Raw genomic sequence first — 24,823 nt, 5'->3', positions numbered from 1 at the left:
ATAAGGACATGTCCACGCACACCCTGTTCTGTCTTCAGTGCCAGCCCTCTGCAGAGCTTCCTCAACACTGATGCACACATGCTCTGCCTGCATAGTAAGACCTGTCTGCCTGTGGTAAAGCCGATTCTCCCATGAATGCTCCTGTCTACCTGTATGCGATGCCTGTTTGCACTTATGCACAGAGCTCTTTCCAAGTTACACAGCTGAGGCATGTTTTGCCTTCAGCCTGGTGCTTCTAGCCCCAAAAAAGTGGCAACCAAACCCCCTGTGGGTAAATAATTTGGGGCTATAGTTGACATGATGAGTCCATGCAGCTCCAAGGAGAGCCTGGATGCAAACTGCTCCTCTGCACAAAGTGCGTGCTGGTGCCTGTTGAAACAGTCTTACTATTGGCTTCAGCAGGAGCAGGGTTTGGGTTATATTTTCTTTTTTTTTTTTTTCCCCCCCATTGTGCTATGGCTGTGCAGCCTCCCTCTACTTGTTTGCAAAGCTGTTGCTGCCTGGAGCAGTTCCCGGAGAGCAGCACAGTCTGCGCTCCATGCTACTTCATTATCTGCTCTGCTAATGCCTGTGCCTGCCTATTGGCCTTTCATGTCTGCAGCTTTTTCTTTTTTACCCGTCTTCTTTAGGTCACTTTCTTTTTTGGTACTAACCCCGTTTCAGGGTTTCCCAGATTTGTTGCTTTTCTGACTTTGGAGTGGTGTTTTGTTCTCATTTGTTTTGCTGGCCAGAATACAAAAGGTTAAACAGCTTGGAGAACTTTTAATCTGTATTTACTGCCGAGGTAGGTTTCTAAATCCACAGTAGGTCATGTATCAGAGTGACTCACAGAGCTGCTTAACCTTTTTCCTTCCGTTTTGTCTCTCTCCAAATCTGAAGCGCACATCTGCAGTTTAGATCGCTTGAAACGAGAAGCTGTGAAATGCATATAAATTGCTGTAGATGGGCTGCTCAGTCTGGTCCCAGTGCAGAGCTGGTTTCCATTGGCAGCGATCGGATCCCACTGGGATGCAAAAGGCACCTAAAAAGACAGGGTACCAAGAGGATGTTCTGTGCCGTGGGGGGACAACCAGCAAGGAGAATGGATGTGGTTGTGGATGCCGCCTCCCTGGCAGTGTTCAAGGCCAGGTTGGATGGGGCTTTGAGCAGCCTGGTCTAGTGGAAGGTGTCCCTGCCCGTGGCAGGGTGTTTGGAACTAGATGGTCTTTAAGGTCCCTTCCAACCCAACCCGTTCTATGATTCGATGAATGGGCTGGCTGGGAGGCATGGGGCTGGGCAGAGAAAAACTAGTCTTGTTGCGTGTGGGTCCCTTCTCTACATGCACTGTGTGTAGGAAGGTCCTGTCTCGGGGAGGTTACAAGGTGGGCAGGCAACAGGCACTCCAAGGAGAAGTGTTAGTCTTTGCTCTTCAGAGGGGAAACTGAGGCACGCTTCCATCAACCAAAATTCTGTGGGCAAGTTGGGTCTGAACCAGGAGTAGGTTCAACTTGGCTCCTTCATGTAGGGCTCAGGGGAGATGAGCATCCCCAGGATGGGCTGTGGGTGCAAGGAGAGCAAAGCCTGCTGGCCCCATTGCATCAAATAGCACGTGGTAATGAAGGAAAAGAGCTGCTGTCCATAAAATTAGCCCAGAGGCTTTGGTATAAAGGACTGCCTCAACAAGGGACCTCAGCTAGCTGGCCAGAGCAGAGCCAGCCCCCATATCCTGTGGCACTTTGGGCACAGGCGTGTACAGTCCCCACCAAAAGTAGCAGTGTGAAACGGGCTGGAGATGAGCAGAAGGGAGCAAGTGTGGGGGTTCCTTCATCAACCACCATCTCTGCAGAGGCTCCCAGCTTTTTGTCCTGCAAAACACCCCATTTCCTAGCAGCCAAGTGTAGGGTTACAGACACCCCCCTGCCTTTTTCCCTAGCAGCAAAGCAAGGGTGAGACATCTCCACTCCCAAACTGCAACCAAAACCCCACACTTCTATTCAGCATCACTTGGTGATTCTCTTCCAAGAAATTTATGGAACAGCCATATTTTGGTTTTTGTCCATCTCATCTCCTTAACCCAATATCTTTATTATGGTCCCAAAAGCTCTCCTGTGCTGTTTTGAGGTGTCTTAGCTTAAAATGCAGTTTCTGAGCAGGGGCTGCTGGGCAGACTGGGACTGCTGGGACACAGCTGGGTCTGACCCTGTGCTGAGCTGCTGCAGTGCACAGAGCTCTGAAGGTATAGCGTCTCAGAGGGCTCAGCTTTTTAGCGTGTACCCCAATTCTTTATATTTTAAAGGAGCTCAGTCCCTCAGAAAAGGGCAGATGATTTCCAGCAGACCTGTGGGTACCAGCAGCTGGGAGTGATGCTCGTTGCACCCCGTGCCTGCACAGTGTGTGCTGAGCTGTTGGTAGGAATGGGCTGCATCCTGGCAGGGGTTTGCCACACAGGTACAACCTGATCCATTTAGTTGCCATTGCGTATTACAAGTTGTGATGTCAAAAAAATATTGCTTGTTCAGGGTGCGACCTGCTGCTCCTGGCTGTCAGCCTGCAGTATTCTCTGCAGTTGTGTACAGTATATCTGCATCCACCGTGCTGCGGAGAATACTGCGGGATGAGGAACTTGCTGCAAGGAGGTCTTGAAAGAAGTTTTTCTTGTGTTTAGACCACAAATTACCTTGCTCTTGAAGCCTGCCAATGCTCTGAGGCTTTCCCTAATGAAAGGACTGCACTGCATGACCTGCTTGAAGTAATCTTTTAAAATTTTGGTTGTTTATTGAAGTGGCTGTTGATAAAGGAATGAAGTAAACCTGTACTTGTTTTGCTTGGAGATGGTCTAAAATCTCCTATTAAGATGAGGACAGCACAGCTTTAATCGTATGCGTAGTAAAACACACCAGAGAAAGTAATGAGATGTTTTTAAAAAAGCAGTTTTTCCTACATAGAAGGAGTATGCTGACAACTGCCTGAGCATCAGCTAGTTGATGTGCATGAAAAAGGTTATTTCCAAGAATGTGAGCTACAGCACTTCCCGTGTAGTGTGTCCGTGCTTGCTGCACGGATCTGCCAAACGCTTTTGATCAGAAACTTCCACACAGCATCAGTGAATATTGCTCAGAGCATCCCCCTTGCAAGGCAAAAACGTTTCACCTTGAACTACGTGTCTGGCAAAGCAGCAGGCAGCTGTGACTGTGATGTGGTGGAAGTGCCTCTTGGTGCCACTTTGTACCCTGACCCTAAACTAAATAACCTGGGGGGCTGTTGTGCTGATGGTCACTGCTGTGGGATGTGCTCGGTGCAAAATTCGGGTCCTCCTTGCTTTGTGTAGTGAGGCAGCTCCTGGCTGCTCCCAGATATGCTGCATACTGTTAGACAGACATGAGATGTGCCCCTTGAATGCAACCTCAAACCCATGGTACTCTTAATATAGTGTATCCTGCCCTCTAGTGACAGCAGATGCTGAGTCAGCACAAGCCCAGGAGCAAGCTGTGCTGTGGTCCTGTGACTTTCCACCTCTTTTCATCAAACAAATCTCTCTGAGCCTAGGAAAATGCTAATTATGGGTCTGCTAGGGTAGGGAGAGCTGCTAAATATGTCTGTGCATCATCGGGATGTCTGTGCAACAGTTTGGGGACTGGGTACCTCAGCATGGCTTTGGAGCAAGCACAGCTCCTTGGAAGTGTCTTTCAGAGATGTTTTCAAGGAAAATGCGCTTTACAGTGGAAACAAGAATACACATGGCAGGATATGTGAAAGAAGGCTTTGAAGGTCAGAAGGTTGTTTTATTGGCGAGCTTAAAAACAAATCTTGAGGCCTGGGGAGCGCTTGGCTGTCATGTAGGGGACAGGTAGAGCAGGGATAACACCTGGAAATGGGTCTCTTGCTTTTCTCCCAAAGAAAAAGAAGAACAATTTTCTGTTTCTGTTTGAAAAGAAATCTGAGAGCCTTTCATTTCATTACCGGCTTTGCTGGGAGGGGAGTAGACGTTTCCCCCAGCCATTGCCCGGGGCTCTCAGTAACGTTCCCGGTATCTGCTGTGAGCCAGGCACAGCCCATCAGTACTTCTCAAAGCTCCTCCACGCTCATCACATCTCCCTCCCCCTGATGCGTCCTTTCCCTTCTGCTATTTTTAAGACCCCACCAGGCAAAAGCTTCAAGATTTGCAATGCAAGGGCACAGGCTGGGGTGGGTGGGTCTGGGCTGCAGAGCTGTGTGTGCCTCCAGCTGCCCAGGATCAGACCCGCTGGGGCTTTTACACAATTTCCTGGGTTATTTCAAGCTGTTGGGAAGGTCTGGCCACGGGACCGCTGCCGGGGCCATGAATGGGAGGGGTGGGCGGCCTTTTTGTGCGTGAGCGAGGCTGTAGAAAACGGAAAAACAGTTTTGTATAAACTACTCTCCTCCTCCTCTGTCCCCTCATCTTGGATCAGAAACACTGGAGATTGGGGAAAGGGGGGGAAAAAACCCAACACAAACCCTGAGAGGTCACCCATAGTTTTCCTCTGATGCGTGGTGGAGCGTGAGTGCTGGCGTAGCTGTTAGGTTGGGTTTGTTTCTTTAAGGTGTCTCACAGAGGGAGGATCAGCAAAATGCAATGTGGCAGCTATGGTAACTCCTCTTGGCTTGCAGAGCAGCCCTTGCTGATCGCACAACTTGCTAGTGAAGAAGGTACAGCTGTCCAGGCCTTGGCAGGGATCCCCACCCTCTGCTTGCTGCCAAATGCTGTTTTCTTTTTTAAAAAAATTTTAGTTTCCTAAGAAAATGAAAATGGGAGGAACAACCTCATCTGCCTCACAGCCCCACCTGATGCCTCCTGGACCTGGGCAGGTAAAGCCTGATGGTGCTTCATCCCTACATGGTGCTGGGATGTTGGCAGCCAGAGAGGGGGAGAGCCCAAATTCAGAAGGGCTTCTATCCTGCTGTGAGATGCTGGGGTCCCAACAGTGCCTGCAAAGGGCTGAGCACTTGGGCTGAGGCTGTGCTCAGGACTGTTTTCCCTGGTGTAGGCATTCCCATGCCACGGCCAGCTCACATGCATATGTGCCAGGAGTGAACCAGCTGGAAGTGGTGAGCTTGCACAGGGGCAAAAGCCCTGTTGCATGTTGCACCGCTGGGCCAACAACTTTCCTGAGTCACTTCGCTGATCGTGCCACGGCTGCGGGTGTCTCACCAGCAGTGTTTGCACTTACAAAGCACAATGGAGCAACTCAAAATACCCATGCACTGAATAGTCCCATCAACCAAATCCCCTGCAAAGCTTTAGGCATCGAGTCTTGCCCTGGGCCCACTGCAAGAGGTCCAGGAAGCTTCCTTCTCCTCATCTCCCTGTTTGCATCCACCATGGCAGTGTTAACCCTTGCTTTCCAAAGCACATTTGGCTATGCTGGCCTTGTCCCATGAAAAAGGACCATGACCAGCTCCAGGGTGTGATTGACACTACCCCATCCCCAGGAGCTTGCCCTGTGCTTGCCGCTAGCACTGCTTCGGGACCACTGCGTGGTCCCTATAGCTTGTCTTCACTGAGGGCTCCTGCCAGCCCCAAGGGACAAATCAGTGCCAAAAGCACAGGCGAACACCCTTTGCACAGGGAGGGTGCAGTTTGGGTGACCTCTTTACAATGCAATAAGATGGGCTTGTACTGGGGGTGCCCAGCATAGGGTACTGCAGCTTGCAAGGACAAGCCGCATATTTGCGTGCAATGGGGAAGCTTGCATGGAATTGCTCCCCTGGGGTTCTCCAAGCTGCTTTGTCAGGCTGGGTCTGCTGGCGTGGCACAGCAGAAATGACCAAAAAGCACCTCGTTTTGAAATATTTTGGCCCTGTGTGTGATTTTAAGGATGTGCCTGAGATAAAAACAAGCTGAAAGGCAGACTGATCAGTGCAGTGGATGAGTAATTCAAGGGGGGGAGCCTATGGTTTTCCTATCCAGAAAGAGGTTTTGTGTTTTAAAATAATACAAACGTTGCTAGAGCTGTGTGAGAACTTGTGTAGTAGCAATTAAATAAAAGATTAAGAAAAAATGGCATTGGGGAACAAAAATACATTGCAAGCAATTTGCACAGCTGGTGAAATGATGGCATTAGGAAATAGCACCGAACGTGCTATAAACAGGAGGTTTATTTTCTGTAGGAGCAGGCATGAGTGGGCAGATCTAATAAACGTACCCAGGACTTGTACTTGCTCAGGTGTTATGTGGCCTGCCTGAAAACCTCCCTAATTGCAGCAGAAAATGGGCCAGTAATGACATATATGAGAACAATAAGCCAGTATTAGAAAAGGGAAATACATTTGAAGACTGTTGCTTTTAAAGCCAGGCATTTTTCTCTCTTATTCTGACATAATTCACAGCTAAGAAATAGCTACAATCTTCAAAGCCATGTCCGTTTCCCTTGGGCTCCTCAACCACTTTAAAATATTTACCTTTTGCCACCCATTAAGAGTGAAAGTATTGCCTGGTTTACAAAATAACAGCACTTACAAGTAAGACTTCCAGGTTAACTCAGTCCTACTGAAAATCAATGTGTTTAAGCTCTGAATTCATGGTTGAAAATGCTACCCTGTACCCCCAGCCCTCTGGGCACATGGCATTGGCCCAGGGGTACGTCTAATTATATTTTCGGGGTGACAGGGTCTTTTAGTGGTGCTCTCCACTACTGATTTCCGTGGCGTGAACACTTAAAACAGTGGTGAGTTACTCCTTCGTGCACATTGAGTTATCGCAAGGAATATTTGATTGCCAGGTTGTGTGTTTTTAAAATTTCCGTGGGGATGGCTGGAAAGGGATGCTCTGATCTTCCTTGCTCTTGAGGCGCAAACTGTGACTTGAACGGTTCAAAACCTGATGCTCTGAACCACCTCTCTGCACTAAAACCCAAGCGTAAATTCTCTGCTTCTCTACGAGGAAGGCGGTGAGAAAGCAGGCGCCTAGCTGTGCTCCAGCTCCCCTCCAACAACAAACATTTCAGACACATAGAGTGTAAAAGAGAGATTATTTAGTGCTGGTAATAACGGGAATCTATTAAACAGCCCTTCGCGTGGCAAAGGATGAAAAAACCTCTTGCAAAATATCTGGTTGTTCAGCACATAAAACCCCAATGAGCTGGAACAGAGCTTTGAACATGGAGATCGCAGGGCAGTGCCTGAAGCATTGCACTCGCGATTACAGGCAGCAAAAAGGGATCGGCGATATTAGAAATTTACTGAGCTCACCAGGCAAAAAAATAAATCTTCTTAACAGATGCAGAATAGCCATCTTATCTAACGTGTAAAAATAAATAGTAATATGTTGTATGCATAGATTTTTTTTTTTTTAAAGAGTGGCCTGCTTTTATCATGTAATTTTATGCCCCAGTATCATACTGGGAAGATTCCATGGTGGTGTTTCCCTGGTTTTCCCAGAAGCACTGCCATAGCCAAACACTTTCTGACTTCATGCGGGTGCTCTTGCAGGGGCTCAATTCCTGCCACCCACCCCACGCCGTGGCACTCACTGATGTCTGGGGTGCCACAGCCCGCTGGGTGAGCTTGCCTGTGCATTTAGGGGAAAGAAAGACTTGCAAAAGGTGCCTATGGGATGCAATTCAGTGTGTACGTGGCATGAAGGTGGTGCTGGGCATCCTAGTGGGAAGCCCCAAAAAAGGACAAGAAGACTGGCGCTCAGTTTCGACACACCAAAAAAGCTATTTTCCCCATCCTAACTCCTTTGATTATGTCCCAGGTGCTTTACTGCTGGGAGCTCCGCTGTGCCCATAGCGATGCTGGTACAAGGGTGTGTTGTTCCCGTCCAACAACGTGCTCCTGGGGAGGATGAAACCCCACTCTGCCCCCGTATTGCTGAGCACCCACAGATGCTGGGGCTCCTCCCACGCCATCCCGTGTGCAACTCAGCCTGCAGCACTGCTTTCCCTGGGGTCTTTGCTCTGAATGCCCAAGTAGGAGCTTATAGCTTTTTCTTAAATGGGCAGCACTTCTATAAGTGCTATTATATATATGTCACCCTTGGCAGGGGCGTGCAGTGGGATGGGGCTGTTCGGATGTCGAAAGGAAAGCGGCGAAATGCAGAGGACCGTGTTTCGTTGCTGGTCCTCTGCATTTCGCCGCTTTCCTTTTGACAATGAAATGCCATTTAATTCCTTCTCTGTCCTGAGCACATTCAGGGTGGGTTTTTTGTGCTGCAGGGGTGAGCGTGTTCCTGATGGTATCAGTGGGGTGATGGCACGGGGGTATCGGTACCACACTGCTCCCCAGGTGTGCTTTCTATACAGGGATTAAAGTCCTTTCTTGTTTTTAACTAATATGCCCTGTTACCAATGGCAAATTGTATGCTGCGAAGCATATGCCTGTTTGCCGTTCTCCCGAGTCTGCCTTTATTTTTTGTTGTTTTTTTTTTCTTCCTAACATCCCCATGATTTTCTCAGCTTCCCTTCCAGGCCAGGAATTTCTTCTAACGAGCCATATTACGCAGCGAGATTTCATCACGGCACGTATGAAACATGCCATAAGGGTCAGTCTTAAGCGTGTGTGTTTGTGGCTGTGCGAGATCCCTCTGGCAGATTAATTTTATTAAGGAGCTCAGTATTGGGGACACTGGATTCAGATGTGTCAGGGAACCCGCTGAGCCACGCAAAATGTTGCTTTCTGCATGCAAGCTTCTCCCTGGCTCCTTCCCACCGTACTGAATTTTCCAAGCTGGATCAGCTGATTTTTTTTTTTTTTTAACAGGAGCCCCAGTACAGCCGTGATCCCCCCCCCTCATCTCTTTTAGCTGAGCAATTAGGTTTATTTACATTTAAGCACAAACATATGATTTTTAAAGGAGGTCTGAACAGCTTCAACTGAAGGCATAATCCCATAAATTACTACATGAGGATTTTTGGTGGCTAAATTCATCTGAAACCCACTTCATACATTTTAAAGTGTGCGTTTGGCAGGTCTAGTATCTCTTAAGGAAATGGTAAAGCTGCTTCTTGGGGGTGGCAGTTAACAAGGCAAAACTATCTTATTAGGAATTCAATTAAAGCTAGTAGAGGCTTACTGGACCTCTTCCAGTAAATATATATATAAAGCTGAACCAGTAGACATCTGTCTCTTTCTCTTCCCCTCCTCTGCCCTTTTTCTGTTTTCCAAGCTGTGGTTAAAAGATGGAGAGGAGAAGATGGGAGGAAGAGGAGGGACTATAGCTCACTTCCAGTTCACTGTACAAGGGTTATTCTCTTTTTTGATGTCTGGTCACTTTTGCAAGCTGTGCAAGACTGGGTCTGCCTAACTCACATCCCTTGCTGAAATGCAGAAACCAAAAGAAAATCCTAAATCATGTGAAGGCTCACAAATGAAGCCCATGGGAGAGGTGCGGGGGTGCCCAGCTGCCCCATTCCCAGGGAGACCCCAGCCTGGGGAAGGCGCAGACAGCCCTGCCCATGGGCAGGATGAAAGCCTGTGCCCTGACAAACACCCACCAGCTGCTGGTTTGGGAAGGCATCCGTGCTGCCTGTCCTGGGGTCAGTTTGGAGAGCTAGATTGAAATATTGTTTTCCCCCAAAAGGCTCAGACCTTGGGGAGGACCATCTGGAGAGATCGGGGTCTAATGGCCTCTTTGAAACCCTCTGTTAGCAATAGGGCTTAATGATTGCTGTTGCTTATTTAACTTTTTTATGGGAGTGGTGCCGGTAACCTCCCTGTCCTGTTCGCACCCTCCTCCAGCAAGGTCTCGTGTCTCCAGGTTCTTGATGCTGCTTCTTGTGATGTGACGGCTCATTTTTCGGGGAGAAAGGGTGATTTTTCCATGCCTAAAGGAAAACCTTCCTTACTGCTAAATGCCAAAAGCTGCGGACTATAAGGGTGACAGATTGTGGAAAAAATTCGAAGGGAGGTCTTCTATTTTACCAATTGCTCCACCAAAGAAAACCCTGCTTTAATGCAGGAGGAAAAGCACATCCTAAAGAGCTACCAGAGCCCCGATCCCCACCTTGCACTCCTGTCCCTGCTCATGCAGAGAAAATACAAGCGCCAGCAGTGCTGGGGAGGCTGAGCGGAGCCTAACAGAGCCCAGCTGAGCATGTGCTTGCTGGAGAAGAGCCTCTTTGCTGCTCAACTGGCTGCCCTTGTCATGAGAAGGACAAGGGCATTTCAAAAGCTGGTCCCAATGGTGCTGTGCTCTGGCATGGGCTGGGTGGACTGGCTGCTGTCGGTCAGGTCCGGCATGGAAGTGGTTAAAGAGACGGGTACGAGGCTAAGGACTGCTTTGCTTTGATTTATTGACTGGTTGAGTTAATTTGTTATTTGTGTATGATTAGTTGTTGTTGCTGAGCGGTCATCTTCTACAACTACAAATCTAATTAAATGCTGGGGTGCCTAGAGTTTTTTTTCTTTCTTTTCCACTGGCAAATATTTCTACTGTTTTAATTCTTGAGAACTAATCATTAATTAGCACAAGGCTGCTAGTATCCAGATGGAGGATTTCTTGTTTTCCCTCACTTCCAAATTTGCCTAAGAAGTAAATCACAAGCGATGGTGTATAGCACTCTCCAAGTTGCTTTAGAGCAACCCACTGAGATGTCTGATGGGACTGGCAGCTAGCAAGGAGCAGCAAGGTTGCTCAGAGCCAGCTGAGGATCGGGCCCAGCGCATTTTTCATGGCACAGCACTTTATTTAAATCAGCTATTTTTTTTTTCCTTTCCTAATCTTTTGTGAAGCCTGGGAGGGGGAGCCACCCAAAATGCATGCTTCCCCCGACCAGCAGCTGTAATTCCCTGATTACATGTCGAGCTTGCTTTGTGCTCGGGGTTGTGGTGGCGTTCCCTTACATGTTCATGGCCTCATCAACCTATTCCTACGGCTCTACAGCAAGACATAAATTCTGGAGATTTCAGGCTTGGAGATTTCAAAGTCATGCTGAACCACATGGAAATGATTCTCAGAGCTACAGCTATAAAAATAATTATATTGCTAGGGGGAAAGAGTGACAAGAAATGTCCCCAAAAGAGATTTCAGTGGTGGTTACAGGATCTGTCCCAGCTCTGTACGAGGCTGCTGTGATCTCCAAGGTGAATTTATCACCACTACCTGTAACTCTATGAAATATGCCCCAAAAAGCACTGAAGGAAGGAATGTGAAGGGAGGTTGCAAAGGAGAAGCATTGCCATCTTCCCCTTTGTTTTAATGAGGATGCTTCCTATGCTCTTAAAATTAAAGCTGCTCTGCACAGATGACCAGTGTGAGGATGACTAATTTGGAGACAAATTAGGTCTGCTTAGCTGAAATGTATGCCTTGACTGTTCCCTTAATGACCCTTCAATGCACATCCCTCCTGACAGGACTTTTACCGCAGCCCTGGCTCTGGCAGATTAAGTAATAACATGCTTTTGCCACTCTTCTAAGTGGTCCTTCGGTTTTGATCCAAAATTTTCCCTCCACCATGCGTGTGTGTAACTCTTTACAATCTGTAATTAGTTTATATGCATCTAGACCATGGCAGATTTGTCTTTTGCATGTCTCCTTCTCAGGAGCGTTTTCCTTGCACCCTCTCTTTCAAAGATCTCTGAGCCTGAGTGTTTTCTGGCTGACTTGCAATGTACTTGGTGTCTGCTGTGTTGTAACAGATTTATCCTTTCCCAAGAAAAGACACGAACATAAACAGAAGATCCAAAATGCATTTTGCTGGGCTTTTAAATGCACTAAGATGAAAACCCCCCGCTACAAGCCTATTAATGTAAATACCAAACTTTACAATCCTTCCTGTCAAGGAAACATATTTACATTTTTCTAAGGGTGCGTATAAAAAAATAGGGCTTTTGGGACAAAAAGGGCTTAGTTCCAGTGTCACAACACCCCCAGTTAACTGTACTGCTCTCATAAACTATAGAATTAGGTTGTTCCCAGGGCCAGCAGAGATAACATCTGTTTGCTTTTTAAGGACAAAATGAAATGGGATGCTAGCATTTTATACTGGAAACAGCCCTGGAAGTCTGAAGGGGTAATGGTGAGAGGGCTGCGTATCACACGCACATGTTTGCACGCGGCTTTCCCAGCACAAAAACAGATAGGAAAGGTGTTATTAGTGCTAGTGCCAGCCCAGGGGAGGCAAAGGTATCACCCCAAGCCCTGCTGCGGCAAGTGGGAAGAAGGGGGTTGCTGGCAAACTGGTCTTACTGGGATGAGTAAGGCTCATGAGAGTTAGGACTACATCATTCTTTACACTTTGCTGATGCTCCTGACATCCCGATTGGACAGCATTTTTCCTATTAAATGGAATAACAGGAAACATATTTTCTTTTCTCCTGAATTTTTTATGGTCTAGAGAATCTTGAGCATGTTGAAGGAAAAAAGAGAAAGGTGGCTGCAGGAGAAGGGGCACAGGTGTTGGCGATGAGGATGGGGAGATTTTGGGGAGGAAGGCTCAGCTTCGCGTGTCTGTTGAAACATCCTATTGCGCTCATTGAAGTGCAAAGCTGCGCCTGTTTCTCTTGAAACTACCGGAGTAAGTTGTCTGTAATTACACAGAGCAGAACAGGAAAACCTCTTGCGGCCAGAGGAGCGAGCAGCAGTGACCTGCTGGCGTTCGCAACAGCCAGGTGGCATTTTACCAGTTCCCAAGGCTCTGATTTTCTAATCAAAAAGCTCCTCTGATTTTTCTGCAGCTGACAGGGAATGACCATTCCTCCAAGGAGAAAAACCTTTCCTTGCCTATCTCACCTCAAAACCCAGGGAAAAGGGAGGATGGCTGTGGCCATCCAGCCTAAACTGGCAATCCAGCCTAAACAGAGCTCGCTCCTTTGTGCTCACCCAATGTTTGCAGTGCTCACTACTCCCTAGGAAAGGCAAGAGCCCATCCCAAATTCAGATAGCTACTTCTTAAGGGTTTTTTTTGCCATTGAGGCTGCATCCCTGTTATGCACAAAAACTCCTCCATCTGGGACAGACCCATGCAGAAGCCCCATGATACACCACCCAGCTAAGTTTGCCTATTTTAGAGGGTTTCTTGTGAGTCTTGTCATGGTGGTTTTTTTTTTTTGCTGGCAGACGTAATTTTTGTCACCATAAATGATAGAATTTGACACCGCACCACACCAGGCCATTTGTCAACAATGTTTTCAACAGTTCAACCACATGCGTGTGCATGCAGACACAGGCACAGAAAGAAGAGAGGCAAGGGGGGAAAAGTCTGGGGGCTTGGGGAAAAGTGACCTTCCTTTACAGGGGATGCAAATGCAGAGCAAAAAGCTACCTCTAACCACGGGGCTGGAAGTCGGGTTACGGCAAAGATGCTGAACACCGATTCGCTCCAAAGCAAACCGAAAACACGGCGGGGTTTGGCTCTACATCATGGTTTTTCACGCGGTCCGAAATATCGCTCTCATTCTTTTAGGTACGGACAATCTGAGCATCGACATATAAAATCCACCTTGTCGGAGCAATGCTAATAACGATTCAAAATCAGATAGTGATTTTTAAATGTGATTAAAAAAGCAGGTCTTACTGCTAAAGCACTATGTGATAGAGAGGTATGGTTGTATATTAGATAATAGCTTTATAAACATCCCTGGCTAATGGCAGCACATCGTTTGGGAAACAACAGAATAAATGCATTGTTCCATCCCAGCACTTTACTATTCAGCCAATCTAAACTGCTGAAGAAATATGTGTTTGGGACATTTTACATCTGTTTTTGACAAGAAGCCCGGGTTTTTGCATGCGGGTTTTTTTTTTAACCTATTTGCTGTAGCTTTTCTAGCCAGATTAACAAGGGAAAAGACACTCTGTTTTATAAACGGAGGGTTTATCCTTTTAAAAAGTGTCTCGACTTTGGCTTTTTGCAGTTGAAATTAGGGCACAGCATACAAAAAAATAGTAACACCAGCAACAGCCATAAAACCCGCGACAGCAGCTTTACCTATTTAAATGAAACTAAACAACAGGCAGCTTGTGCAATGGATAGAGTAACCAATTTTTGAACAGCCTAACACTTTGGGGGCTCCCTAGAAGAGCGCATGGCAACCCTGATTGCAGCACCAAAATAAAACCATTTCAGGATGTGAGTAAAACACTTACTTGAAGTGGTTTCTGAAATGGTTTTAAGTCTGCATTTTACATGACTAGTAAGCCCTGGTTTGAACATATTTTGGCTTTTTCAAACAAAGTTGATTCAAAGTATTTTTTTTTTTAATGAGAAGTTTATTGCTGCTAAAACAAAGATGGATTTGCCTCTTTAAAAAAAGCCTGGCCAATAGGCTGGGATAAACTTTCTTTTCATCTTTAAGGAGCTGATTCTCCACATGATGAAATTATTTCATTTTACATCACGCACGACGTTACGAGAAAGGGGGGGCGAATTTCCCTTTCGAGTGTTTGCTGGGCAAAAGGGTTCGCGGGCTCTGCTTTATGTACAGAGCCCCAGAGAGCGACTGGCCGTACGCAAACTCTGGCTGACACAATGCAGAGCTGCTCTGCTTAATTAGCTTGAGATGAAGGTGTTAAGGGCCTTTTTTCCCCCCCCTCCTTTCTTACTGTTTATTCCTCCTGCACTGAATATTACAAAGGCAACTTAAGAGGAAGTAGTTTTCTGCTCGTGGAAAATGATGAGGAAGGGTTTAGCAATGAGAGTAAATAAGAAACTACGTCTAACACCAGCCTTTGCTTTACCAGCACTTTGGGGAAGAGAAACCGAACAAATAGGAAAATTTAGCAAAGTTTCTTCTATCTTTGTTTACTTTTTATTGTGTGAGGGGGAAGGGGCACAGCCTGGGGTTGCATCCGACATCTGCAGCTCGTTTCTCTTAAGAGAAACAGAACCTGGGGCAAACTTGTCGCCAAACCCCGCTTGGGTCCCACAGACCCCCTGGTAACCCCCAGCCGGGAGAGGATGCGGCTGCCCCGGGAGCCGATGGCTCGGCACCGTGTTTTTTGGGCACTGCTGCCCGTGGAGCGGTGCGGCAGCTGTTTCGGATCCCCTTGTCAGCCTGTTGTACTGTGATCGCCTTTTCCTCTCTTAAAACCCTTCCCTGAAGCAGCGCTTTCTGGCAAATCTCATGCAGCAATGGTTTCCCCCCCGTCCCTTATCAGCCAGCTCTCAACGCTGGTTCCCTCTCAGCTCCCCCATCTCTGCAGAGCAGAAACATGACTATTTGATTTTTCAAAAAAAGAGACATATCTGATTTTTGTCTGCCTATAAGTTTCTTTTTTTTGATTTTTTGCTGGCACAGGGGAGCGGGAGGGGGCTAGATGCATCTATACTCCCTGACTCACCTCTGGGTCGGTGGCCCCAAACCCCTTGCCCAGCAGCATCCCTGTGCCTCACCAAGCTATGCCATCTCTCCCCGGGCAGGACCAAACCCCACAGCAAAGCCGGGCCAGCGAAGGGAGCCATGGGAGCCCCATCCCGCGGTCAGACAGTCACAGAGCATCATCCAGAAGAAGAGAAATCGATACCTACCCCTTCGGCAGCTGGGCTCGCCTGGCCCGGGTGGTGGCTAGTGGGAAGCTGACATGGACCACGCTCCCTCCATCCTCCATACAGAGAAGGCATAACTCAGCCTCTCGTGAGCCACGTAACTGCAGCTCGTCATCTTACTGTCCATCTCGTCGCTCTGTAGCACCTGGTAGAGGAAGTCTATATACCGTGCCGCCAGCTTGAGGGTCTGGATTTTACTGAGTTTGTCAGAGGGCAAAGTGGGGATGATTTTCCTCAAGGCGGCAAAAGCTTCATTGAGCGATTGAGTCCTCTGCCTCTCTCTGACATTGGCCAGGATCCTCTGGCTCTGCAGTTCTTCATAAGATTGGGAGCTGGGACTGGATTTTTTCCCCCTCTTCCCTGGGTTGGGGCTGCCATCTTCGCTGGACTTCTTACTGTATCTTCTCTTCCTGCCAAATCTCTTTGGCTGCCTTTCCAGCTCCTCTTCACTGGTCCCCAAGCTATCCACAGGGGAAACGGGAGAACTGGAGCTTTCTTCCATGCTTTCTGCAAGAAGGGGAGGGGAAGAGACTTTCCCCCCCTCCTTATGTTATGTGAGTGTGTGTGTGTCTTAAATGTGCTTTAAATTCCTGAGACAGATCCTTTGGAAAAACAGGAGGGCTTTTTTTCTTTCTTTTTTTTTTTTTTTTTTGCTGACCAAACGTTTTCCAGGTTGCTTGAAGGGCTCTTATTTCAAGGACTGGGGTTGTGCAAAAAAATTGAGGTCTTGGAGAGAGGAAGTTATTCTAACTTTTTGGAAACTTTAGCTGAGCTCAGTTGCTAAATAGTTGTCAGAAGTGAGGGAGGTGCGGGGCTCCCTTCTGATTGGCCGGCCAGGTCAGTGGGAGGAAAGCTTTTCCCCTGCTAAACTTTCACAGTTTTATGTTACACTTAACTAAAATCTTGGGAATGCATCTCGAATAAAAGATAACTGATGACCACCCCCCCCGCCACCCCCAACCCCACCCTTATAGATGCTGAATTTGCAGCACCCCTTCAGGGTAACACCCCTGACAGGGTTTTTTTGGGGTGCTGGTCTGCTTGCTGAGCGATTGCAGGCTGCCTCTCAGCCCATGCTGCCGAAGTCCCGCTCCCAGCTCCGTGGCCAGGCTGTAGCGGTACCTTGCCCAAATCAGGGTGCAGGGCGTGCGAGCCCTTGCACACCCAAGATGGTGCCCTATTTTTGTAAAATGGTGTCCTATTTTGCACCCCTCAGTGCTGGGGTGCAGCACCCTGCTCCCCAAACCCCCTGCCCTGTGGAGATGGGGTGGCAAATTGCCTCCCGGTCCCACACATTGACCTCAGGGTGGCAGAAGTCCCCTGGGGCATTCTGAGCTGTGGGAAGGGTGGAGGTTTAGGGGCAGCTGGGAGAAGCCCCTTCAAGCCCCCTGCTTATGGAAGGCATGGGAAGACCCTTCTGGACTAACCCAGTGGAGCCTAAAATATGGGTCACCTGGAAAGCAGTTAATAGTTTGTAGAAAATCCCATGGAGAATACCCCAGAGAGGCGATGCTGACCACGCAGACATCTGCCTGCCATTTTTCTCCCAGCTTTTTCCACTCCCCTGTTAAATACTAAATAGTACTTTTTGGGGAAACAAGAGCTGAGGTAGGTAGGAGGATGCCTTTTCCTCCAGAATATCCTGCTGTTGAAATCATGGTATCCCAGCACATAAAAATTGTGGTAGCAGCTCCAGGGTTTCTGATGGATCAAACAGAAGACGATGGATCTATTTTTCCTCTCCGTCACACCAGGGAAAATGTGGGAAAACTCTGCTTGCTTCCGTGGAGCTAAGGCAGAGCAAAATCAGATTTGGACCTCTGATTTCAGTTACAGCCCAAATTGCAGCAACAGACGCATTCCTGAGCAGCAAAGATCATGTTTTCAATACGGAGCAGGAAAATAAAATAAAGCAATAATAATAAAAATAAATAAGACAAAAGAAACTCGTAAAATGTAGATGTTGTATCAGAAGAATTAGTTTGGAGTGGATTTCTTTGCAAAGTTTTCCAGTAGGTATCAACACTCATTAATGGAAAAAATAATGTCTGGTTTGATTGGAAAGTGTTCCTTGGTAGGAGAAGGAATTTTGGCTTGCCTGGGGCTGACTCCACTACTGGTAGGTAATGTTTATAGTGGAAAGACTTCCCCAGGCAGCCCCTGGGGAGAGCCTGTGTTTGCTTTCAAAAGGAAAGGTTTTTCAGGTGCAGCACAGAAGTCGGAAAGCGAGGCAGTTCTGCAAATAGATTTTTAATCCAATTTAAGACCCCAGCGAGTCGCATAGGATGGGTGCCTCTGCTGCTCGCACCCCAAAGCCAGGTTTCCAGAAGGGCTCAGGGCTGGGGCTGAGGGTTGGCAACTGCTTTGCATCTGTGACCTGGAGGTCGGTGAGTACAGAGGACTGGGATGGCGTCTGCCAGCCCCACAGACCCGAAGGCAGATACCACCCTTGGCTGAGTTGGGGCAAGCGATGTTTATACTGGGGAAAATTGAGTAACGGCCCCTCGCTTGTCCTGTAAGCGAAATAAACTGCTGTTGATGGTGGTGCTGATGTGAAACTGCGCCTCGGAGGGCAAAACACCCCTCGTAGGGGGTATTTGGTTTGAATTTCCAAGTGCTAAGAGAAACCATCACTGAAGACTAGAGGGGCAGCTCCGTTCAGCTGCAAAGAGCACAGTTTTCCCAGCAAACAGGTTCCCTGCGAACAGCACCGGCTCCTCTGCGTGCTCCCACCACGTTTACGGTGGTGAGCTGCTGTGGGTTTGCAGGGATGCGTGGAGCATGGGAGGGCAGCTGGGCCGCAGGGCTGAGTGCCTGGCGTGCGCTGCCCAAAGGTGCTGCAGTGCCTGCAAAAGGCTGCTCGGGGAGGGAGCAGGGCTGCGTTTTGGTGTGTGTTTGAGAGCACCAGGAGCGAGGGGAGCAGACCTGAGCTTGAGAGAGAGAGCGGAGCTGCTCGTTGCTGCTTCTCCTCTCCTCCTGCCCTGCTGATGTGCGTTAATATTTATTGTGTGTCTTGCTTTTGCCCTGTGATGACCACTGAAGGCAGAATTTGATTTCCCCGGGAGTGAGGTGTTTCCATGGGGTGGGACTTGATCCTTCCAGGGGTTGGAGACAGAAGAGTTTTGGGGGCTGACTGTGTGGCTGTATCTCGAAATGCCCAATTCTCTGCTAGCACAGGCATTTTGCCTTTGTGATAACCACTGGGCCCATCCCATACAAGCGCAGCAGGAGACACGCGGCTCCTGGGCACCACACTGGAGCCGTGGTGTGAAAAGGATACGTCCGCTGCTCCTCGTGCTCTCAGCCATGCCTCTCCAAGATGCATGGTGCAGAGTAGGAGCGGGCTCCCGTGGCAGACCAGCCCCTCACTTCTCTGCATGCCATGGCTTTATTAAATAAATAAATGAACAGCCGCAGCCCCCTGCCTGGCTATGGCGAACCAGCCCGAAGGAGTGTTTGCACGACAAAGCGAGGCAGGATTTCTCCCTAAGGGGGGCTGTTGCTGTGCGTAACCTCTGAATGTGCAAAGCTTTTTAGTATCAGGCAGGCTTAATTAGGGGAAATTTATGGTGAAACTTGGCTGTGTCATAATTACGAAGTCTATAAGCCTGGCTCCAACAAGTGTTGCTCTGGAGCTGCTGTGTATGTGTGTACTCCTTATGGCTGCTGGGTCCCCTAGCAGTACTTAGTGCCAGAGCTAAGTACACCATTGACAATACTGCAAATATCTTCCCTTGGAGCCAACCAAAGGCACAGTCTGTGTGTGCGCAGACCCGGGTGAAATGTGATCTGGATCTCCTGAAGGAAAAGGGAGTTTGAGAGGTTTGTGGGGAGAGCCACATGGTACAAAGGTACTGCTGGCCAAGGAGGATGGGGTGGATGCACCCTTACTGCTGCCACAGCAGGGTGGGAAAGGGGTTATGACATAAAAACTGTGATATAAAAAATAGTTTTAGTGAAAGTTTAATGCCCTGTTTAAATGTGAACATCTACTGTGATGCCGCTGCTGTTTCACTGCTGTTACCAGGTTCCCAAAATTTCTAAATTGGAGGAAAAAAAAAAAAACCTAACACAGACTGGGCTTTGGGGGCAGTGCTTATTCTCTGTAGGAAGCCTGTTGTCCAGTTGTCCCCCTGGCAGGGCTTGGCCAGCGAATCACCCTTCAGCCTCTCTGCGCTATAGAGGAGAGCATTTGGACTTCCATCTCCTGCCACCCTTCCCTCTGCCTGCAGTAGGAAGCGGGGGAAGGTTGGGTGCCCTGGCAGTAAAGGGCAACAGCATGTCAACATGCTCAGACTGCTTTCCCAGCTCTTCTCCGTTGGGGGAGCTGCCAGGGACGCAAATTTTTGGAGCAAACTGAAAGAAGATAGATGCTGTTGTGCTTACTGCCATCTTCCTCCTCACTACCTACTGCTATAGAGAAAAGCATCATCTCTCCTTTCAGAAACATCCCTGTTGCAAATTGCATCCAGCATTGAATGGCCTCTACTGTAGCCGGGTGTAGTTAAGATGTGGGTTTCTTTTTTTTGCCTTGCCTTTGGTGTGACTTAGGGGATAATTCCTTAAAGCTTTTGTGCAGCAACAACTAAATGCAATCTGGTGTGCGCACCTTCCACGTGCTGTCTTTGCAAAGGCAGTCATGTTTCGCCTTGTACTTCTCCTTTATGGGCTTTGTTTCCTTATTCCTCATGTTGCGCTGCAGCAGCAGCGGCCAGACGCGGCAGGCGGATGTCTCCCGAAGCTTTGACCCTGCGGTGACAAGTTTATAATCAAAAGCAAAGGAGCGGCGAGCTAGCAGCGCAGATAAGAAGCAGGAGGGTAAGGAGAGCGAGGCTTTAGGGATAAGACAGTTGGAGCAGAGCACGGTTTCAAAGTAATTGGATACGCTAACGTTGGAGTTTTGTGCAGGAATGTACATCTGTTTCTGAACTGTTACCAGCTGATGTGCCTGCTCTTCTTTTCTGCTCCCTCAGTTACAAACCCTCAGAGCAGCAGACACGAGCAAAGGAGAGGCTGACCTGGGGACAGCGAGTCCTATTGCTTGTTAATCCTGCCAATAAATGCAGTCAAGGTCAAGGCATGCTTTTGGTTTGCAAAGGCATCGCTGGGGCAGCTGGATGTGCTGACGCCTGGCCCGTGGGGAGCGAGGTGGCACCTTCTCCCCATGCGTGGTTTGATGGCTCCATCTGGCTGCTTCCGCTTTGTGCTTGAGAAGGTGGGAAATATAGGTCTTTTTAGGGGACACTTCACAAGAGAATTACAGAAAAGAGAGAAGGACTTGGAGATTTTTCCAAGCAGACATCTTTCTCCTGAGAAAGCCCCACAGGCCCTTTGTCCATCTCCTTTATGAAGGTGGCAGCTCCACCCAAGCTTTGACCAAGCAAGGTGTGAATTGCAAGGGTCATTTTTCCAGAGCTTGCTTTAGTTGCTGTGTACAATGCCAGGACAAACTGTCTACGGTGTAATAATGATAAATGCAAATCTTAAGTAACTTTCAAAAAATACCATGATGAGTCAGATTATGAAAATGCACTGCAATTCACAGATTTTCTAACTGAGGCAGAGATTCTGTCAGCTGCTGGAGGATGCCTTGGAGAAGATAGGTGCATCTGAGTCCTACTAACTTCTGTATGACATAGGTAGGTGTATAAAGTCACATATATGCTAAATACAGGCTTGAATTTCTGATCTGAACCCCCTCCGAAATAAGAAGAGGGACCTTCAGTGGCTTCAACAGGTTTTGGATTGGGGTCTCAAGCATGAGGCTGTTGGAGGACCAGTTCACATCTCCTGGTCGCCCAAGCTCCATTGTCAGTAGGACAAGGATAATGTAGACCAGACATAGTTCTGCCTTGAATGCTGGTTGCAGTGTTTCAGGTGTGATCGTTGATTACTGGCAAGACTAGAAATCTGCATGATTTCTCATGTTGATAGCATTGGGAAGATAGCGTATGTCCTACTGTAGGAAGAAACTGAAAGTCAGTGGCATTGCAATTGTGGATTCTATTTTTAATGTAGTGCAAAGCAAAAAGAACTGGCATTTGGGGGAGTAAAAAGGAGTAGCTATCATGATTCCAAAAATAACTTTTCTATTTTAGATCATTTACCCAAGGCTGCCACTAATTGCAGATCGGAGAGGAATGTCTCCCTGGGAATCCACAGGGAAGACAGATTTTTTTTTTTCTTTTCCCCCCCTCTTTTTGGAAGGTGAAATATTAATTGCGGCTGCAGTAGTAGTAATAGCAGCTTAAAACCTGGGCTAGGAAAAATGAAAATATTATTTCATGAGCTGGAAAATCAAAACGTGAAATATCTTGTTCTCCTTGCCTTTTCTTCCCACATCTCCAGGGACATTAAGCTGGGGAGGAAGGGCTTTCCACCAATGTCAAGGAGAATCTAAAACCAGCCTGGCTGTTCCAATAGCATTTGGGTACTGTTGGGAAGGGTCAGGCTTCTGTTCATTTTTTGGACAGCAACACACTTCAAGGCAGGTATATTCAAAACAACATCAAGTTTGGCTTCTGGTTTTTGGCATTGCTTGACAGCTTCTCCATCTCCAGAAGATGGAGAATTGCTTCCACTGAGGAGCCAGGACTTGCTCCTGAGATGAAACTTGGGTTGACTTTAGCAGTGCAAGTGCATTCTGTGGTCCAGGAAGGATTTGGCCAGGCTGATGCTAGTGAGACTGACCTCATCTCCCTGTCCGGCCATGGAGAAGAGGGACTGTCCTTTCTTGGTCCCCACGGTGGATCCTCTCCCCATGGATTACAAAACAGGTCTGTAGAAGCTGATGGCCTCAGGTCAGTGTTTTGCTGTCATCTTCGATCTGCGAAGCCCCAGAAATAATGTGAGGGAAGGCACTGATCCCATAAAGCAGATTTAAGGCTTGTAACTCACTTGTCTTTGCTACCTTCCACAGCCCCCTCTGAAAGCCTCAGCAGGATCCCAGCGTGAAAACTGTTCCTGCTGGACACAGGTTGCCTTTGCAAACATCATGCTCCTCTGTCCATCTCCTGTTTTGGATCCAGCCACTGACTGTAGTGGTGTTTTCTTGAGTGCAGTAGTCTGTGGTGCAATTAGTCTTTTTACACATCTTGAAGCCCATAGTTACTCTGAATTAATGTGGCTGGAAAGCCCACCAAGAAAAAGTCCAAAGTACTGTTGCTTGTATTCCTTCATTTCATTATTTTTGAGGATTACCCAGGACCCTAGAGAGTTAAATCAGCCTTGTAGTTAACTATTTTGTCAGGTGAAAAGATAGCAACACAGTACTGGAAAGCAAAGCCCTGGGCAATTATACTGCTATTGAAATAAATGGTTTTCCCCATGGGTCTACATAATCTTTCTCAAAGCATGTTACAAATGAGCTTTCCCCATTCCCCTCAAATTAAGTCACTTTGAAGGCTATGTTAGGTGGACATGTGGCACTGGTGATGTCTCCTCGGTGCCAGACAGAGAAATGCCTCCAAACCGTACAGACGCAACCTGAAAAATTGCATGATGAGTGCAAAGGCAGATCCAGAAGCAGCTTTGTTTGCCTGCATGTATCGCTCGACAGATATGCACAGAGCAAGGAGCGATTCATTGCCCTGAACCTTAGCCAACTAAGTTTTAACTCTTGAGGCTGCCTCTAGAATTTAACCAACAAGGTACAGCATCTTGCAGTTCAGATGTTGGGTAGAGAGGAAAGCAAAATGATGAAGTTGGACACAGATAGCTTTAGATAGCTCTGCTAGGGGAAGGCAAACCCCTCCTAGGAACCGGGTGCATATGCTGGTGGCCCCAGCACAGCCCCAGGAACGGCTGTGCTGGAGCCCACTGGGGTTTTTGGAATTGTCAGAATTTGGATAAATCACAATTTTGAATGCCAGGGCAAAACAAGGGGAAGCTTTTTAAGGTTTCTGAAGGAACTTTTTAAGGTTTCTTGAAGGAATTTTCAAGAAGAGTATGGAGTCAGTTAAAATAAACTATTTGTAGTCTCTTTGGCCAGCTCTGCACTTTACCTTAGCTTTGGCTGATACCTGAGCTACTCATAGTTTGCAAACCCTGGAGCCCTCCTTTGTGCAGATAAAAATGGGCAACATCTGTCCTCATTTCTTATCCTACAGCACTATAATTCTCCAATCATTTCTTCCCAGGGTTTAAGCCATAGTTGAGGCCATGTATCACGTTGCATATACCTTCTGGTTAAAGGAGACTGGACAGCTCATTAGCAGCACTTGCTGAAGGGCTGGGTGGGTTGCTGCTGAGTGACAGGCCATTAATCACAGTTCCCAGTGGTGAAAAGTCCTGCCTTTGAAGTGTTCCCACTCCCCATCAGCCTGGTAGTGGGATCCTAGAGATGGGACCTTGGTTTCCTGTACCAGAAAAGAAGAGCTCTACTGGTTGGGTCATTGTCACCGCTAGGCCAACGCAAGTAATCAGGCTAAACCTCCCCTAATATCTGTCTACTTAAAACAGGGAGCTACACCTTCTGTCTCAAAGGCTATGGAGCTTGTTAGAGCCAAATCACAGCTGTTCTCCCATACCTTGATGCAAAAAGCAGATGCCTATTGTTCGTTTTCCCTTTCTTGGAAACACTGCTCAAAAATCATAGCCACTCTTCCTTTCTTATCCATCTTTTTTTAACCACATTTTAACTTTTTATTAAGTTATTTCCCAACAGTGTTTATTCATGCTCTCTGCATGCCTTTAGACATTACTGATGTTCCCACAGCAGAAGGGCAAAGTACGGCACCCCAGCCTGCTTATTGCTTTTTGTGTGAAGAATATGGGATTAACCCATAACTCACATTCTGTGGAGGTCGATGGTGCTGTTTAATGTCTTCAGTGGGTTAGTGTCTTTGTGGGAGGGTGGGACCTGGTGAGAATCCCTTGGATATCAACTGATATCCACAAGTGGAGTGGACACAGCCAGTGCCTCATTTTGACTTTTGCTGTAGCAATAGGCTGGTACCTCCTGATCAAACTGGTTGTCAGCTGATTTGGTTTCATGTTGGTATTTAATTTGATACTGAAATGTTGAAATCTTCTGTTTGAAAATAAAAAATTAAATTTGCTTAGTAGCTACACTTACAACATCAGAAGGGACAGTCAGCCAAACCTGCTCAGCTGAGAGAGGAAATTATTTTTCTAAGACTGATTAAAACTTCTGCTTTTTTCTTTGTCTTTACCAACACCTGTTTAACTCATGCACCTGAATAAACTTTGAGGAGAAAAGATAGCTTTGTTAAAGACTCAACTAGACCCCAAAAGATCAGGTTCCACTTCTGGGACCCTCAGCAAATTCAGGGGAAACCAGGCTTGACCTTCCTAGTGAGATCTGGGGAGAAAAAACAGGAAAGGCCCATTGTTTCTTTCAAAAACAATTATGTGATAAAGCCCCAAACAAATTCTCA

The 24,823-nt window shown here is 47.5% G+C and overlaps 1 protein-coding gene across 1 annotated transcript in view; it reads right to left on the bottom strand.

The window, feature by feature from the left end:
• Positions 1 to 15,927, bottom strand: part of TWIST2 (twist family bHLH transcription factor 2) — a 37,598-nt gene extending 21,671 nt beyond the window's left edge. The window contains exon 1 of the mRNA XM_068408135.1: positions 15,408 to 15,927. Coding sequence (XP_068264236.1) covers positions 15,445 to 15,927 — 483 coding nt within the window. The 3' untranslated portion in view covers positions 15,408 to 15,444. The remainder of the gene's footprint in view (positions 1 to 15,407) is intronic.
• Between the last annotated feature and the right edge of the window lie 8,896 nt (positions 15,928 to 24,823).

The sequence above is a fragment of the Nyctibius grandis genome, chromosome 9 (genome assembly GCF_013368605.1).
Source record: "Nyctibius grandis isolate bNycGra1 chromosome 9, bNycGra1.pri, whole genome shotgun sequence".
Classification (NCBI taxonomy): domain Eukaryota; kingdom Metazoa; phylum Chordata; class Aves; order Nyctibiiformes; family Nyctibiidae; genus Nyctibius; species Nyctibius grandis.
This window is presented reverse-complemented; position numbering and strand designations above follow the sequence as displayed.